At 41.7% G+C, this 19,694-nt stretch overlaps 1 protein-coding gene across 1 annotated transcript in view; it reads left to right on the top strand.

The window, feature by feature from the left end:
- CDH23 (cadherin related 23) overlaps positions 1–19,694 on the top strand; it is a 2,828,172-nt gene that overhangs the window by 2,040,322 nt on the left and 768,156 nt on the right. Inside the window, exon 34 of the mRNA XM_086919477.1 lies at positions 4,039–4,188. Coding sequence (XP_086775603.1) covers positions 4,039–4,188 — 150 coding nt within the window. The remainder of the gene's footprint in view (positions 1–4,038; positions 4,189–19,694) is intronic.

A 19,694-nucleotide genomic window follows, 5' to 3' on the forward strand; every position in this document is an offset into this window, starting at 1 on the left:
TGCATTGGCGTGATAGTGTGTTGGTTATTTCGTATTGAGAGTAATGTTTTGTTTAAGGAAGAGAGAAGGTGGTGTGAAAGTTATTTGCTGGTTTGCGTGATTTGTTTGAGTGAATGCTAAATTGCTGATCTTATCTGATTTTACATTTATTTTGAAATTGCGTGATCTGACTTGTGATCTGACTTATTCTCCGCAATTTCCATTCCTACATATTGTTCTTCAAATTAAAGAAGAGAGATGTGTTATACTTATTCCTGCTGCTCAGCATAGAATGTATAATGTAAGAGCCCGTTAAAATGTTCTGTGTGGATGTCTGGCAGTTGGATGAGGGATGAGTGGCAGGAGGCTGCTCCTGGTGGGGTTTCTCCTTCTTATACTTGACTTACCATCTTACATGAATAAAGGAGCTTCAAGAAACTACCTGGACTACGTAACCTTTTATTTACAACAGTATGTATTGTTCTTCAAGCCCTTCCTTGGAACCTCTCTTTCTCTCTAATATGTGCAGCACGTCCCCACGCATTAAGTGTCTCCAATTGTGCTGGTCTGGGCTGTGGCTTCATTTTGGACCAAATTTGTCTCAAATGTGCAATGATTCATATATTAAATGTACCATATCAAGTAAACACTAATGCACCCTCCTTTTCTGTGATCTTGTGCTATTGTTTAGGCCAAACACAAGTGTGGAGCCCAAAATTTGTCGCCATATAATCACCTGCATTATCCTCAGGCAGCGCTGTATTGCCCTCTCTTACAGGAATAGCACATCTTCTCTAATCAAGTCCTGTATTACTTTAAAACAGTTCATTTTTAGTACAATATATCAAAAATCTCAATCAAAATTGTTTATTCAAACAGGAAAACAACAATTTTTGCACAATTTGTTTTCAGAATCAGCAGCCAATACCACTCTTAAACAATGTGACGTAATCAACCAATAACATTGTGGCTTCACACCAACTGACCAATCCCAGCATGGCACAGCATGATGCTGGCCTCACTCCTTGCAAGAGTTCACCCTCCTTTTCAGTTTTCACAAATGCACTCTTTCAGTATCACACATACAACCAAATACAATGCAATTGTTTGCTTTGCTGAAGGGATCGACAGAATTTTGTTATGGACACATTCAAGCAAAGCATCTACCCACAGAGAATCACCTTAATCAATACAGCAGCTCCCTGCACAAAGGGTCCACTGTACTAATCGTACTTCTCAATCACACAAAAAAAGTTGCTATCTTAATTGGGCTGATGACATCTCACGGCAAATCTCACAGAACTCTAACAGACAATGCAAAACGGTGTCTTCTATAATTTTTAATACTATCCTTGGATCTTAGGCTACGTTGGCCCTGTTAACAATGTTAACATGTTAAACACTGGATTCACACAACATACACAACAACTCCGCCAAACATCACACAACTATTAAACACCATAAGCTAAGCATAAGCCATACGCAGTCAACCCTATTGATACTCATTCCTTCCGGTGCTATTACGCCATGACCACGGAACACTGGAATTCTACCGATCTGCCAAATCACATCACAGACTTCAGGGCTGGAACTGACCTAACTTCGGACATTAACTATCTTCACAAAAACATACTAACTGTTGTACCCTACACCAGTAGACACCAGTAGCCATGTTGAGTTTCCAAGTCTTCTTTATTAGTTCCATGTCCAAGTAACAACAATCTCAACTCCAGCCAGCTCTGGTCAAGTAACAACCCCACCAGGAGCAGCCTGCCTAGCTGCTCAGCCCATCTCTAACTGTCAATACTCATCCACTCAGGCACCCAGTCATTCTACGCATCACAGTCACACCAACATTCCCTAACCAACTCACACTCTGGTATAACAAACTCCTTATTTCAAGACCCTAACCATACTACTCTGCTAACATCTGCTTTAGCGGAGGAGATTTTGGCCTTTTGTTCCCCTACGACTCTGATCTTTTTAAAGAGCTGAGGAATAAAGGACTTAAGTTTCAATTCAAATTCACAAGTACAGTGTAACCCAGTGTAAAGCTCAGAGTTGTCAGGTTAAAAATAGATTTATTACAAATTCAAAGCCAACGAAACATAAATCAGTATCAGAAACATAGCATAGCAATACAAAATTATCAAAGTTCTTCCAACTCTATGAACAAAATTAATTCTCAATTGTAATTAACCAATCAGAACCTCAGTAGCGATGGTACATAATAACAAAAACACAGCATAATGAGAAGATTGGAAAGCCCGATCCTCCTGTTTATAATGAACGAAGATTTCTAATTCCCCAATCCAACTACACTAAAAATTTCAACCTAAGTTCAATTAGATCATAAAATAAACAGAAAGGTGTCAGCGTGAAACTTCTGCAGAAGTTTTTAAATTAAAGTATTGCTTAGCATGAAGCCATAAAATGAGACTAAAGCATTGATTGTGAGGCACAGATGTCTAAAGCTCTCCTCTCCTAAAGAAGCTTCAGCATTCTGTGCATCCAAAGCCGCAGAACATTATCTAGTTATACTCTCAGTGACCCTCCTAAATTATTGTTATGGACCCAATTAAAGACCACCCTCAAAAAATACTCTCTTTAGCAAAACAGACTCATAATTCCTTCTTCTTTGAAGGATGTCTTGAAAACATGTCCATAACTTTTTCTTTTTTGATCCACATATCCCAAGACGACCTAGAATGTATGCAGTAGTAGTAGTAGTAAAGCTTTATTTCGATATAGAAACATATCATAAAAGCAGAACATCACAGCATAAAAACGATAATCAAAACAAAGCAACTTACAATTCATTTTACCATAAAAAGCATCTCATCATTTACACGAGAAAAGCATAAAATTAATAAAAAATGAAAGGGGACACTTTATTGGATCGTCAGTTGTTTAGCAGTTCTTATGCGCCAAGCCCAGCCTAGGAATTTTGCCAAACAAATGGCAAAAAAGGGTCTTGCATCTGAGAGCAGTATTCTTATAGCTTCCAGATGCGAGCGAGTTCCCAGGCTCCTACAAAGAGGCTTCAACCACCTCCGTCTAGGGACCATATAGACTCGACACTCAAATAAAAAGTGTGCGACAGATTCGATTTTTAGCTCACAGAATGGGCAGTAGGGTACAGTTTGCAGGGGTGGTTTCCAGGTAGAGGTAAACTGACATAAAGGTAAGACCCCAACCCTGAATTTAAAGTATAATGCCCTATCATGTGAACTGTGGATCAGGTCCAAATATGGTTCCCTAGAATTTATGCATTCATTCCACACGGAGAGTAAGCCTCCTATTTGACCAAAAGTTATTTCGCCCTTGACTGCCTCTCGCTACTTATCTGTTTCACCCAAAGAGCCCTTTTTTCCATTCATTGAGTTATTGTACCACACACCTGTAGACGGAAGAAAAACGCTCCATCTGGGATAACATTCACATCGAAAGTTAGACATTGCGAAACCCAGATGCTTAAGGCCTTTGGTCAAGTTTAAAATTCAAGGCTTCACTACATGTTTTAACTAATTAAATGCTAATATATGAACAATCACATTATAAAGTAAATGCATTTCTCATGAATACATATTCTATTATATAATGAGAGTAAGATATCTTTGTATAAATGCATAAAACTGTAACTTCTTTTAACTGAAAACAAAGCATCAGCAACACATACATTTATAAATATTGTGATTACATAGCACATGCAATTTGTGTATGGCTTTATGTGCACTTTTCTCTTGCCGGTTACAATATATCTCATGAATACACATAAGTCCTCAATATACATACATGGCCTAATCAAGGATAATGAGCGTAGAGCCAATTTTACGCTGCTCCACATCCATGCTCGGAAGGCCTACAAGCTCTACTATAAATTTTGTCAGTGAAAAGCAATCTCTTTGATTTTCCTAATTTTACTGCCATATGGTACAAAATGATCAATAAAATAATTGCTACACTGGATGAACACAACACAGCTTCTGCCTTTCTGACATTCCTGTCCTATCATCTTCTCTTGTATGCCTTAATAATTATTGTCATTTTATTCTACAGGTGCTCATCACTGTACTGGATGAGAACGACAACAGCCCGCAGTTTGATATCACATCAGAATCGATGGTCAGCGTTGCAGAGGACACTGCCACCAGGAAGCGTGTTGCTCTGCTCTTGGCTAGAGACCCTGATGCCGGAAATAATGGACTGGTAAGGATGTTTGAGATGCATCAAAATATGGCTCTCTTTATGAGTGGCCTGTTAAAATACCCTTAATTTCCTCACCTTGATGTTACTGTTACAGAGGGCGCGGATAATTCTGTGGGTAGAGAAATAACTAGGATTACATGGAAAAGGACAGACAGGAATTGGGGTTTCTAAATCAATTGTTGCATATTTTCCCACAGGGTCACACTACGTTCGCAGCAGCAGAAATCTCATTCTAAGAAACAAAAACATAAGATTCCAATGGGTCTGGTAACTCCCGTTTCAGGGCCCATCAACAATTATGGGTCACTGGTAATCAGGGCTGGACTGGCCATGCTGGGCATCGGGCATTTCCGCAGGAGGCTGAAAGAGTGGGGGCTGGCTTTGTTACTGGGGGACGGATTTACAGCACCCAGTAACAAAGCAGCAAGCAAGCATAATTTACAGACTTTCATTTCCAGCCTACCGGGGCCAGCCAGTGCTTCCCGCTTCAACCACCGCCCCCCCTCCCCCCCCCCCCACACACACACACTACCTTTTTAGTGGTTAGGCTCACTCACTGCGAACCATGCAGGGCTGGTTAAAAAAAAATGCCAGGGCTGCTTTAAGTTCCCAGTTTGTCCCTGCTGGTAATGCCACATATCTTTAACTACTGTGGACGTTTTCAGTGGTGAATGTAAGAATGTCTTCGAAACAATACAAGAATTACTACTCCTGAAGGGGTTTTGGAAAAGCAGTGAGAAGATAGAAAAGAAAGATGTGGCTTTGGGCCTGATTATGATTCACCTGGAGAGCTACTCAGTGTTTATTGCACCCAATAAAATACTACGTTCTGGGATTCAGTGTTTATCAATGTGATGAATAGCTAGGATATGCATAAAGATTATATCCCAGCCCATTCATAATCAGAGCCAGTATTTATTCAGAGAACATTGAAAACTAATGCTCTTAAAATCAAATTTCCAAGATTTTTTTTTACATTTATCCCCAAAAATTAAAAACGAAGATAGTTTTCGGGATATGAAGCTCTTTCTTTACTTGACTATCAGGGAGAAAGGCAAGGAGGACTGCATCTGAAGCAGAAATTATATATATTCCCAACATACAGTTACATCACAGATATTTGCAGTATGTTTTATTTATATTCAAATCCTTAACTGCATCTACCCTAGCATAAACGTTAATATTATAGTGTGAGTGGCCCTAAAAAATCCCCTGATTGCAACCTCTCAATGATGCATATGGCCCTCAGATTAAGAAGAATGTACACAAGGGAGACTGTTGGGTCCTGAATAGGATACTATATTGCAAAGCAGACAAGTTGACTGTCATAGCCACACTCTCATATGGCGCTCTTACCCTTTCATTGGGATGTTGTAGTCTGACTTTTGCTCAGTCCCCTATAACAATGAATTATCTTCGTGATTGAGCTTAGATCACTGCACAGATCATTACAATGGTGTAAAATACTGCACTAATCTGGTTGATGTTATAAGATGACTAGTTTCTTAAGCCTAGTGATGACTCATTGGATGTGAAACATGGGAAATGTAGCCACAGTAGGTAAAAGGCACATCGAAATGGAAACAGAGAGAGTAGGTCAGCAGGTCAAAGAGGCCATTCATATCTGATTTGCAGTACCCGTATTCATATGCCTCTTCCCCAGGGAGTGAACATCCAGGGTGCACACTCCTGATCTCATGGGCACAAGGATGATTATTCCGTACCACAATTCTCACTGCACTTTGTTTTATGACATTGTGGTTAATAGATGATTGACGCTGGAAACCCAGTGATGAAACAAGTTCTCTGGGTCTTTGGCCCAAAATGGCACTTAACTCTACAGCCTCTCTCATTCAGATAGCATTCAATCAGTTAAAAGTTGTAAAGCGTGGCTCATCACCCCGGGGGTATCCAGGTGCTGTGCTGCAGGTCACAGTCAAGGAGAAAGGTCTTGGGTTCCTTCCTAAAATGGTTCAGCGAAGGACGGATGTGGAGGTGGAGAGGGGGGTGTTCTAGGCTTTGGTGGCAAGGTGGAAGAATGAGCATCCTTCGGTGTGACTGTGGTGGATCTGTGGCGTTTGAGCGAGATGTGCATAGCATAGGTTTCTGGAAGGTTGGTTTTAAAGTCATGCGGTGGTTCATGGGCTGTGGTGCTTGGTCATGGAGGGCATTGTAGGCATGGGTCAGGAGCTTGCACTGGGCATCTCTTCTGGACGGGGAGCCAGCAGAGGTCTTTCAGGTGCTGGGTGATGTGTGTCCTCTTGTGCAAATTGAGGAGCAGCCTAGATTCTGCTTTTTGGATTGTCTCGAGTCTTTGCATGAGTTCGGTGGTGGTGCCCACAGAGGTCTAATAGTCCTATGTTAGTTAAGCATGTTTCCTGACTCTGGTTTAGTGGGGCATGGGAAGAATGACCAATAGTAGCGAGAGTAGGACCAAAGGTCTGATACACCGGAAGAATGACCAATAGTAGCGAGAGTAGGACCAAAGGTCTGATACACCACTCAGGCCAATGAAAAATGGAGCACCTTCTAGGTTCAACTGCTACTATCCTTGTATAATGGGTGATAGCCCTAGATTTTCATGCCCATATTTTATGTTCCAGGTCTATTTATCAGCAGAAGTATTCAAGTGACCTACAGTTTGGCACCCAGCATTCTTAACCTCTGCAATTTTCCTCTCAATCAAATATTAATACTAACTGGACCAAATACATCAAAGTTGCTGACAAAACCCAATGTAACCCCTTGTTAAAATCGCATATCCTTTATCTTGGCCACTTATTTGATTTGCTGGTGGTAACTGTTACTCATCCATCACACTCACTAACGGCTGCCCTGTTGCACCCACCACCATTGCCTCCATCCTCAGATTAACTGCACATTCTTATCAGGGCTATGAAGCTGTGTGTCAATTACATTTTTGGTATGCTGGAAGGAGATTGCTTTCCCTAACCACAAACCCACGTTAGTGTGCATGTATGGAAGCGACAGTCATATGGCCCTTTTAATATTTCTATTGGGAAGGGTGGCATCGCTTGAAAGGGACCCGATGACTCCTGCCTGATATTGTGTGTGGGAAAGGGAGATTAGGAAGGAGTGATGCCCCAGCGGCACTCTTAATTTCACATAATGAAGAATGGGTATGAAGCTAAGAAGTATGTGTGTATCAAGTGACTGATTAATCAACATCACCCTGGTATACTTTGATGCTTATGAGAGTTTGAGAATGGATCTGTTGGCACTCGGAATGCAGTGGCCCTTGGACCCAGCCCTCTTTGCAGGGTAGCTCCCAAACATTTTGCCTTCACCTTCCTGTTTTTCTGGGTTTGTTTTTGCTGGACCTACTACTGTGCACTTTACCACTGCTAACCATTAATGAAGTGCTTGTTCCTGCTCCCATAAATGGTAAAAGGGGAATACACCTGATTGGCACATTTAATTAACTTTCAAGTCCCTAGTATATAGTACTACATGTACCCAGGGCCTGTAATTTAAAGGATATATATATATATTTGCCGTTTGGGGAGAAAGGAAGCAGTATAACACTGCTGAAGGTGACAAGGGTAGAACTGACCTTTATTGATTCCTGTGTCGCCTGCGGGGGTGCGTGAGGATAGTGGCCAGCAAGTCTGGGACGCCACAGGGTGTACGAGTTGGCAAAATCACTGTATATTGCACTCGCTATGTGGAGACACAAAACCCGGCATGGACTGTAAATTAGGAACAGCGCACTCAGTAGCCGAAGAGGATGGGCCACCGCAATACTCCAATGGGAGAAGACCAACCATATTTTAAACTGGCCCCCAGGTGTAACATCGCTGCTAAGGAGTTTCGGGCAATGAAGAAAGTTGTAAGGCTGAAACGCGTCTGCCCTGTTCAGCATTTCCTAGATAAAGCAATTTCCTCTTATGTGCTTTTTAAGGACACAGCAATTCTTTGTCTGCGCTTTCATTTTGGCAATAAACATCACCCCTTCTCACCGAGTGGACTTGAACCCATTTAATGAGTGGGATTGGATTTTATAATCAACGGTGGGTAAGCACCAGTTTCCGGGACCCCTTTTCGTTCAGGAGCTACACTCAAGGCTTGCAGCGAGTGGACTGTGTACTAAAATACAGCGTGTTGCCCCCCCTCCCCGAATGGTGAAAATTGCACACTTGTGTATTTGCCGTTTGGGGAAAAAGGAAGCAGTATTACACTGCATGAAGGGGACTAGGGTAGAACTGACCTTTATTGATTCCTGTGTCGCCTGCGAGGGTGCGTGAGGTTCGTGGCCAGCAAGTCTGGGATGCCACAGGGTATACAAGTTGGCAAAATCACTGTATTTTGCACTCACTACGTGGAGACACAAAACCTGGCATGGACTGTGAATCAGGAACAGGGCACTCAGTGGCCGAGGAGGATGGACCAGCGCAGTACTCCAATGGGAGAAGACCGACCATGATTTAAACTGGCCCCCAGGTGTAACATCACTGCTGAGGAGATTCAGGCACTGAAGAAAGCCGTAAGGCTGAAACACGTCTGCCCTGTTCAGCGTTTCCTGAATACAGCAATTTCCTCTTATGTGCTTTTTAAGGACACAGCAACTCCTTGTCTGTGCTTTCATTTTGGCAATAATCATCACCCCTTGTCACCGAGTAGACTCAGACCCATTTTTTGAGTGGGATTGGATTATATATATATATATATATATATATATATATATATATATATATATATATATATATATATATATCGAAACGCGTCGCCATTAAACATCTTTAAACACAGACCCTGGAGTGCGAGTCTCTTTGTGTGGCTGCAGCGCGGATGCAAGCTGTCAGCCCTTTCGAAAATATATATATATATATATATATATATATATATATATATATATATTCACTGACAAAACCATAGGTTTCAGCCACGTTATAGTTAGGAATTAGCATTTAAAAAACCTTAGAAATTCACTGAAAAAAACATTGGTTTCACACATGTTATAGTTAGCTAGACATTTCACTCATACAAAACCATTGAAATTCCCCCGTTATAGTTAGTTCAGCTAACTATAACTCGCGCGCCCGCAATCCACTGCTGATGACGTCACATATTACATCACTCATGACATGGTCAGTGACATCACTCATGGCATCAGTGACGTCATCAACAGTGGATTGCGGGTGCGCGAGCTATAGTTAGCTGAACTAACTATAACGGGGGAATTTCAATGGGTTTGCATGAGTGAAATGTCCAGCTAACTATAACATGTGTGAAACCTATGTTTTTTTCAGTGAATTTCTAAGGTTTTTTAAATGCTAATACCTAACTATAACGTGCCTGAAACCTATGGTTTTTTCAGTGAATTTCAAAGGTTTTGTAAATGATAATTTTTAAATGTATTAATTGTATATTTTTTTATACTGATTTACTACATTGTTTTAAACTATTTATTTTTAGATATTTAGTTTTTTAAATTACATTACATATTTTTTATATAAATTGAATATATTAAATATTGAAATTGTAATATTTATTTTTATTATTTTATATATTTTTTAATTTATATATATTTTATATAGCAGGCAATGCTATCCTATGGAAGGAAATTCAAGTTACTGGTAAGTATGGTTAAAATTACTTTTCAGGATCAGTACTGGGCTGAAAGATGCAGCACTGAGGTCTCTCCTGATAACAGGTGAGTAAATCGGAATTCGTAGTTCGGTTGATTTGAGAGGAATATTTTAAATTTCCAAAACTCCACACTTAGAAGAATTTCCAAGTGAAACCAGTCAATGTTAGCCTATGGAAGAAAATGTAAGTTACTGTAAGTACAGTTAGAATTACTTTCCAGGATCAGTAGTGGGCTCAAAGATGCAGCACTGAGGTCTCTCCTGATCACAGGTGAGTAAATTGGAATTCGTAGGTCGGCTGATTTTAGAGGAATTTTTTAAAGTTCCAAAACTCCACACTTAGAAGAATTTCCAAGTGAAACCAGTCAATAGTAGCCTATGGAAGGAAATTCAAGTTAATGTAAGTATGGTTAAAATTACTTTTCAGGATCAGTAGAGATCTGAAAGATGCAGCACTGAGTTCTCTCCTGATAACAGCTGAGTAAATCGGAATTCGTAGTTTGGCTGATTTTAGAGGAATATTTTAAAGTTCCAAAACTCCACACTTAGAAGAGTTTCCAAGTGAAACCAGTCCAGTCAATGTTAGCCTATGGAAGAAATTCAAGTTACTGTAAGTACAGTTAGAATAACATTTCAGGATCAGTAGTGGGCTCAAAGATGCCGCACTGAGGTCTCTGGATCCAGCACTAGTGCATCTCATGTAAACAGTTGAAAAAATGCCATGCAATGTCTTGCAGGCGACTTTTTAGGAATATTTGTAGTTTGTGAAAATAGACACTTAGAAACTTTTCTGGTGAAAACCAGACAATGAATTCCTATGGAAGGAAATACAAGTTACTGGTAAGTATGGTTAGAATTACTTTTCAGGGTCAGTGCTAGGCTAAAAGATGCAGCATTGGGGTATCTCCTGATAACAGGTGAGTAAACCGGAATTCGTTGTTCGGATGATTTTAGGTGAATATTTGAAATTTGCAAAACTCCACACTTCGAAGAATTTCCATGTGAAACCAGTCAATGTTAGCCTATGGAAGGAAATTCAAGTTACTGGTAAGTATGGTTAGAATTACTTTTCAGGATCAGTACTGGGCTCAAAGATGCTGCACTGAGGTCTCTCCTGATAACAGGTGAGTAAATCTGAATTCGTAGTACATCCAGTAAGCGCCACAGAGCTGCGTAGCAGAAAGATGTGAAAAGGGGCACGGCCTGCACCACCTCTCTGCAACGCACCCCAGTGGCACTTCCTGGAAGCACCTGGTGGGCTACTTGGCCCCCATGGTCCCTCAGGTTTGAAGTGGAATTTTTTCCCCAACTTAGAGCGTGGCACAGGGCGTGTTTCCACACATTCGTCAGGCCCCTCCCCTCCCTTCGCCACTCTGTAAACACGCCCTGTCACTGTTCTAAGTTGAGAGATTAAGTCCCCTTCAATCCTAAGGGTCCCTAGGGTCAAACTAGCCCACTAGGTACCTCCAAAAAGCGCCACAAAGCTGCGTTGCAGCAAGCTGTAAAAAGGGGAGTGGCCTCTGAACACCTGTCTGCAACGCATCTCCCTGATGCATACTGGAGATACCTGTTGGCCTATTTGGCCCTCTGGGACCCTCAGTATTGAAAGATAATTAATTCCCCAACTTAAAACGCGCCACAGGGCGCGTTTGCACTGTGGTGAAGGAAGGAGGCGTGGCCCATGGTGATATGTCTGCAAGCACACCCTGTGGCGCGTTTTAAGTTAGAGAATTAATTCCTCCTCAATCCTGTGGGTCCCTGGGGGCCAACTAGCCCACCAGGTCCCTCCAGTATGAGCCAGGGGGCTGCGTTGCAGAGAGGTGTTCAGAGGCCAAGCCCCTTTTTACAACACTCTGCAACGCAGCTCCGTGGCACTTACTAGAGGTACCTGGTGGGCTAGTTGGGCCCCAGGGACCCTCAGTATTGACAAGAAATCAATTCCCCAACTTAAACCACACCACAGGGCGTGTTTGCACACATGTGAACTCAGGCCCCGCCCACTCCCTTCACCACTGTGCAAACGCGCCCCGTTACGCGTTTTAAGTTGGGGAATTAAGTCCCTTTAAATCCTGGGGGTCCCAGAGGTTCAACTAGCCCACCAGATACCTCCAGTAAGCACCACACTGCTGCTTTGCAGAGAGGTGTAAAAAGGGGCATGGTCTCAGAACACCTCTCTGCAACGCAGCCCCCTGGCGCATACTGGAGGTTCCTGGTGGGTTAGTTGGCCCCCAGGGACCCGCGGTATTCAAGGGGAATTCTTCCCCCTCTGCAAACGCGCCAGGGGGCACATTTGCAGAGTGATGCAATGACAGGGCATGGCCTCCGGCATGATGCCGGTCTTTTTTAAATTTATTTTTTTAAGAAGGGGCGCTGTGTAGCCCCCCTACTTTTTCAATTTTTTGGGCCCTGGGGACCCCATTCCCCCGGGCCTGCCCCCAATTCATTTTTTTAAAATAAACAATTAAGGAAGGGGGCCGCGGCCCCCCTCCAGAGGCCACTATCGGCCCAGGGGAACCCCTTCCCATGGGGCATGGCCTTTTTTTTTGTATTCTATTTGTATAGGAGGGAGGCTGCCTTGCCCCCCTCCATAGGCCCCCGGGCCGGCCTTTTTCATTTTTTTATTTTTGGGGGGGAAGGGGGCCACGTGGCCCCCTCCCGGGGCTGGCCCTCTTCATTGGGGGTCGTGGGGGGGTCCCCAATCCCCCCAGAGTCACTCCCGGCTCCCCACATCCTGCGGGAGCTGGCATTGCTTTTCTACATGGGGAGCAGCTAACATGCTGCTCCCCATGTAGAAAAGCAATCGTCTTTGGTTTTTGGAAGAGAGAGCAGGTTTCCTGCTCTCTCTTCCAAAAACCAAAGCAGTTTGCTATGGTAGGGCGGGAGCCGCAAGGCTCCCGCCCTGCCATAGCAAACTACAGTGTCCCGGGGGTCTGCACCCCGGGACACTGCAGGAGCCGGCCCTGGGGGGTGGCAGTCCCCAGGGCCACCACAAAGCTCCAGGAGGGGGGCGTGCAGCCCCGCTCCCAACATTTAAAAGCCCCGGGGGTGGTGGTCCCGAGGGCTGGGGGGTCCGTTACGGACCCCCAATTTAAAAATGTAATGCCCGGGGGAGGTGGAGGTTTCCGGGGCTGCGGGCCCCTCATTATTATAAAAAAAGAAGCCCGGGGGAGTGGCGGTCCCAGGGGGCTGTGGGGGGCTGTGAGCCCCCTGCATATGCAACATTAAAGCCCCGGGGGTGGCAGTCCCTGGGGCTGGGGTGCCCCTCTGGGCCCCTCATTACAATTAACTACATTGAGTCTGGGATTTGGCCCCCCCGGGGGATAATTACAGATAAAGCAGGCTTCTGGTTTTTTTTTTCACGGGCTACGCGTACCCTATGAGCACCCCGCGATTAAAAAAAAAAAGTATAATTTGGTGGGCCTTCAGAGTCCTTGTAGGACCCCCTGAGCCGGCGTAGGGGATCAGGGTGGTTCTACCCTGCCCCTTTTCCGTCTTTTGCGCACTTATTTTTCAGTTTTCTTGTGCCTCGGTTCTACCAAGACACAAGATGGCTGCCAACACTTCCTGGTTTGGAGTGTTGACAGACAGTTGACAGCCAATTAGCATGCATCTCGTGCTCATAAGGGTATGCGTACCCTACGCGCCCATAGATATATCTATGATTTTACTTTTGATTTTCTCAGGACCTTCTGCATGGATTTACACCATTTAACAAAAAGCGTGATCTGTGAACCAAACTCTAACTTTTTGCCAAATTTGGTGTAATTCCGTTCAGCAGTTCGGGCTGTAGCTGTGCTTAAAGATCCCCATGGAAAATTGAATGGGGAAAACACATTTTGGGACCCCCATTTTTTCTCGGTCCCCGTTTGACGAATCACCCCGAAACTTTCAGGATAGGAGCAGAGTGCCCCATCTTCTTGGTGAATTTCGCGAAGATTTGTCAACCGGCGCCAAAGTTATTTGAAATAGAATGTTGCGGATTTCCTACGGAAACTAGGTCCTAACTATAACTACCTACTGGCGACTGCCAGTAGGTTATATATATATATATATATATATATATATATATATATATATATATCAGCACAGCACAGTATCCTTAGAGTTTCAAAGGAAAAACGCCGAGCCCCAATTTGTAGTGAAACAATTTATTTTCTCAAAAGCAGTGGCAAAACAACACCCAACGCGTTTCAGAACCATCCGGTTCCTTGGTCACGGGTCAGTTGTCATTACGGCATGTTTCGTAATATAGTGTATTATAGTAGAAAGAGGACTACGGAGTACATTCTGCCCGTTCTGTCATTTCATAATCACCAAGTTGGACCAGTTTATAGTTTAACCAGTTGTTGCCACCACACTCTTAAATTAAATTGTAAAACACAAGTTTCATGCTTAATAAACAAACGAAAATTGCAAATTTGTAATCTTACTCCAATTTGTGGAGTCTCTTAATTCGAGATTTAAACTAGTTCAAAATCTCAAAACTTTACTCCATACATTAAATGGACAATCTTATTTTAGATTTCAGTCCTCCATTTGTCTCGCCCAAGTGGGCGTTCAAGAGATATTGTCCGGGCGTGGTTTTGTGGCAATAATAACTGTTTTCAAAAAAGTTTTTTTACATGCTACATTCTATACAATTCTGCCCATGTGGGCTGAAACCAATAATTTCCTTCAGCGTTCCTTTACACAGCTCGGGAATTCTTCATCTTTATTAATACCTCCTGGCTGCATGGTTTCGTACTTTATGATTAATTTTGATTCCAGTCTACGCAGTTCCTGTTCTCTATTTCCCCCTCTTTCAGACTCTGGGATCATATCTAGAGCACAGTATTGTAGAAGATTCGCATTTCCCTTATGATGATTCTGGAAATGACAAGCGTTCGGATACTGTTTATCATTATTTGTGATGGCTCGCATGTGCTCTAGTACGCGTAGCTTCACTGGTTTGATGGTGCTTCCAATGTACACTAATTTGCAAGGGCATATCAAGGCATAAACACAAAATTCTGATTTACAACTTAAGTGTTTTAAGATGACAAATAGTTTTTGGTTACACAAAAGTTTTATCTGTTTGCAATTACTGCTTGATTTGCACGCCTTGCAAGAAAAGCATTTGAAGAAACCTTGGATAGATGTTTTCTTTTTATCACTTGGTAGACTGCTTTTGCATATTATGTCCTTCAAAGCTGGACATCTTCTGTAGGTAATACTAGGGTACTCATCAATACATTTCTTTAAGGTTGTATCCGTACCTAGCACATGCCAAAACTTACTCAAACATTTTCTGACCTCTTTAGCCTGATTGTTAAAGGTAGAGATGAATCTTATGGGCTCACTTTCCTCAACTATCACCTTCTCAACAAGCAGATCATCCCTGTTGATTTTATTCAATGTTGTGTATGCCGCTTTCACTGTTTTATGCGAGTATCCCCGCTCTCTGAATCTTTCCTGCATTACTTCAACCTCCTTTAGGAAAGTTGAATTTGAGCTACAATTTCTTTTGGCTCTCAATAGTTCCCCGTACGGGATACTATTGATCAGGTTTCTTGGGTGACAGCTGACAGCTCTTAAAATGCTGTTTCCTGCTGTACTTTTTCTGAATAATTCACTCTCTAGATGTTCATCTTTTACTCTTACCACTATGTCAAGAAACTCAATTCATTCTTTATTCATGGTACTGGTAAACAAGAGATTTAGACTGTTGTTATTAAGTTCTTTCACAAAGTTTTCTGCTGTCGAACAGTCACCCCTCCAAATGCAGAAAATATCATTGATGTACCGGGCCCAGAGGACCACTTGTTGGGAAAAGGCACTGATGTTTTTGGCCACCTGCTCCTCCCACCAGCCCAGGTAAAGACCAGCGTAAATGGGGGCGAAGCAGGTTCCCATCGCGGTCCCCCGGGCCTGACAGTACATCCTGTGGTCAAAAATGAAAAAGTTGTTTTTTAAACACTGAGATATCATGATAAGTAGCATCTCTGTGTGTTTCAAAAAACCTACTGGCCGGTCTTTTAAGTAATAGGCACATGCTTCTAGACCAAGGTTATGCGGTAGGCATGTATACAGACTACTGACATCTAATGTCATAAGTAGCATGTCGTTGTCCCAGACTGTGTTTTTTATCAATCTCAAGAAGTGTCTCGTGTCCTGCACATAGGATGGTAATGACTGGCGTACCCTCTCAGAAAATAGTCAATGTATTTTGACGTATTTTCGAACATACTGCCTACTGCAGACACAATTGGGCGTCCTGGGGGTGTTTCTTTGTTCTTATGCACTTTAGGCAATGATGCCAATTTTGGGTGCTTGCAATCTGGAAATTTGTGTTCTTCTTCAGAAAGCAGTTTTTCAAATTTCCATTGGTCGAATTGTTTCCTATATTCTGCATTACATTTCTCATAGGTTACCCGGTCACTTATACTGTAACTTTCAGTCTCACTGAGCTGATTTTTTCCTTCTTGTAAGTACATCTTAAGGGGCCACACCACTACATTGCCCCCCTTGTCTGCTTTTTTGATTACAATCGTTCTATTTTCCTGTAACTCTTTTAAAGCAGTCTCTTGTTTCCTAGTTAGATTACTTACAAAGTTACATTTCTTTCTAGAAAGTTTTTTTAATTCATTCATAACCCCTCTTTCAAAGACCTCAATTGAATCATTCTGCAACTGTGTTATATATATATATATATCCTTTTCTCCTCGCTTACACTCACAATCCTCTTACGAAAAAACGAGCGTGGACCCAGTAATAACGAGCATTCATTTTATTCTGCCATCGCCGTCAAAACGCGTTTCGGGAGATCCCTCCCTTGATCACATGACAACCCAAAGGCATCACTATCCGCTTTATAAACTGCATGTGCAAAGCAACCATCAATAGACATAGTGTAAATACTCCTGTTTAGGCACATCTTCCAATTGAATATTGCATCAATTGCTATGAAACCTTTATATAAAAAAATATATTTTCAATTTTTAACTGATTTTTGCATTAGTTCCATAATGGATCCTTACACCGATGTCATTAAGAAACATCAGAGTTAATCATTGCATAAATGCTGATAGTGCCATTGTATACCACCCTGGATTGAAAGTAAACTTATCCAAGTGCCTAATAAATAATAATAATAGTGCAATACCATAAAGTGAATAAGCGATAAATAACAATCATATCATTTTTCAGTTTGCCAGCAAAGCGACATATGTTTTGTGCAAAGTATAGCATGATCTAAAGTGCAAAGTGCAATCAGAACAGTTATTTGATCATACATATAAATAAATAAATATCAGGGGCATATATATATATATATATATATATTCACTGAAAAAACCATAGGTTTCAGACCAGTTATAGTTAGCTGGAAATTTTACTGACATAAAACCATTGAAATTCCACGTTATAGTTAGTTGGACTCACTATAACTTGCGCGTGTAATGCACTGCTGATGACGTCACATATTACATCACTCATGACATGGTCAGTGACATCACTCATGACATCACTCATGACACCATCCAGTGAATGTGTGCCTTTCTGAAAAATAAATATGTTTTATATATGTATATGTAAAGGTCACTGGAAGAATAAATGTTTAAATAAGTGTCTTAATGGATGTTTTTTTTAAAAAAAATTGATTTGTTAACTGGCTTATTAAGTGTATTTTAGTGAATACATATATTAACGAATATTGTTTAAATATTTAAATGTTTGTATCAGTGTTTCACTTTGTGTATAAGTGGCTGCATGGGTTGGTGAGTAGCTACATGTGTGTGTATATGGGTTATTAGATTTTTTTTAGTATCAGTATGAGTGTCTGTATGGTTTGGTGGGGGTATTACTTAGCACATAGATGCATCAATGACTGACTCACTGTTTGTATGTGTTTGGAAGACGGCATATGTGCAGGACTGTATGGATGGATGAGTGTGTATATGTGTGTGTTAGTGAGTGAATGACTGTCTCACTAGTTTCTTTATCAGTAACTACATTTGTTTTAATCTATTATATGTGAGTATTGATGTATATAAGTGAGTATATGTGAGAGTGAGAGACTGTAAGAGTTCCTGTTTAAATAAGTATGTGTTTCTATAAGTGATTGTTTAAGAGAGTTAGTATGTGTAAGTTTCCTTAGAAGTAAGGTGGTAGTGTGTGTATAGCTGTATATGCAAATAAATGGATGTTCAATAGTTTACTTGCATGTGTGAGTACATGTGAGAGCAACTTTTGGAAGACTGTCGATGTGTTACAGGATGTATAGGTGTATCACTACATATGATGAGTGAGTATATGTATGAGTGACTATATAGAACTGTTGGCGAATTAGTGGATGTGTATATAAATGATGGAATTACTGAATTGGTTGTTGTAACTGGTATGGGTATCTCCTTTTTTTTGAAAATGTTAGTTTCTATTTTTGAATATGTGTTTCAAGGGTTACAGGGAAAGGAGGTCTGTCACTCTGTCAAAAGGATGGTGTCATCAGTGATGTCATGAGTGATGTCACTGGCCATGTCATGAGTGATGTAATATGTGACGTCATCAGCAGTGCATTACACGTGCAAGTTATAGTGAGTCCAACTAACTATAACGTGGAATTTCAATGGTTTTATGTCAGTAAAATTTCCAGCTAACTATAACTGGTGTGAAACCTATGGTTTTTTCAGTGAATTTAATAGGTGTTTTAAATGCTAATTCCTAACTATAACGGATGTGAAACCTATGGTTTTTTCAGTGAATTTCATAGGTTTTTTAAATGCTAATTCCTAACTATAACTGGTGTGAAACCTATGGTTTTTTGAGTGAATTTCATAGGTTTTTTAAATGCTAATTCCTAACTATATATAAAGCCCCAAACCTATATTTTTTTCTTTGAATTTCAAAATTGTGTTAATAGCAAATGTCTATAGCTATAAAATGTAATATTTTTGAAAATGAATGAATCCTATATTTTATTTGTATTTAAAAATTTTTTTTAATGTATATATATTTTTTATTATTATTTTTTTTTTACCCTGGAGCGCTCCCGGGGCGTGCCCCGGTGAGCGCCCCGGAAAGCGTAGTCTTTTGAAGCGCCCCAGGGCGCGCTCCGGAGAGCGTACCGTTAGCGCTATTGCCGCCAACGAAAACATCATCGTGACGTATCGCGTAGCCGCGTCCACGCGATACGCATGGCGTAAGCGCACCCGGAAGCACTCGAGCGAATACGATCGCGCAACGTCAACATGTGACGCGCTTACGCGACGCGCCCCCGGGCGCGCCCCGGGGGCGCGCCGCGTAAGTGCGTCAGTCATGTGACCTGAAAATAACACTTTTTATTGGTGCAGAACAGTTTTGGTTTCATAATGATGAATTCCCTGGTCTCGTGACCTGAAAATAACACTTCTCATTGGTTCAGGCCTTTTTTTTTTCCAAATGATGAAAGACCCCACCTTTTTTCCTTATTCTGACTTTGCCCTTTGACTTAGGAAGACCTGTTTTGCAATCTATGAGGTATATTTTGTACTTTGAAATGGCTTCAATAGCAGCAGCAGCTGGAGCATCTGCACCACCACCACCACCACAACCACCAAGAGGACCACCACAAGATTACATTGGTGGTCAACAAGAGGAGGAGGAGGAGGAGGAGGAGGAGGAGGGGAGGAGAAGATGGCTGCAAGAACACAATACCCCATACCAGCCAAAACCACACATTGTATGGGAGTTTTTTTCGATCCCAGAGGGCAAGAAAAAGTCAATGCGGCCAAGGTGACTTGCCTAATCGGTGGCATGGAACTTTCCAGGGGGAACCCTAATAAAAAATACTCTTTTGGAAACAACACCATGATTCGCCACATGCAGCGCAGGCATCCGATGAACTATTCTGCTGCAGAGATGAGGGAACTGGCCAGTAACCCT

This window comes from Lissotriton vulgaris, chromosome 5 (genome assembly GCF_964263255.1).
Source record: "Lissotriton vulgaris chromosome 5, aLisVul1.2, whole genome shotgun sequence".
Classification (NCBI taxonomy): Eukaryota; Metazoa; Chordata; class Amphibia; order Caudata; family Salamandridae; genus Lissotriton; species Lissotriton vulgaris.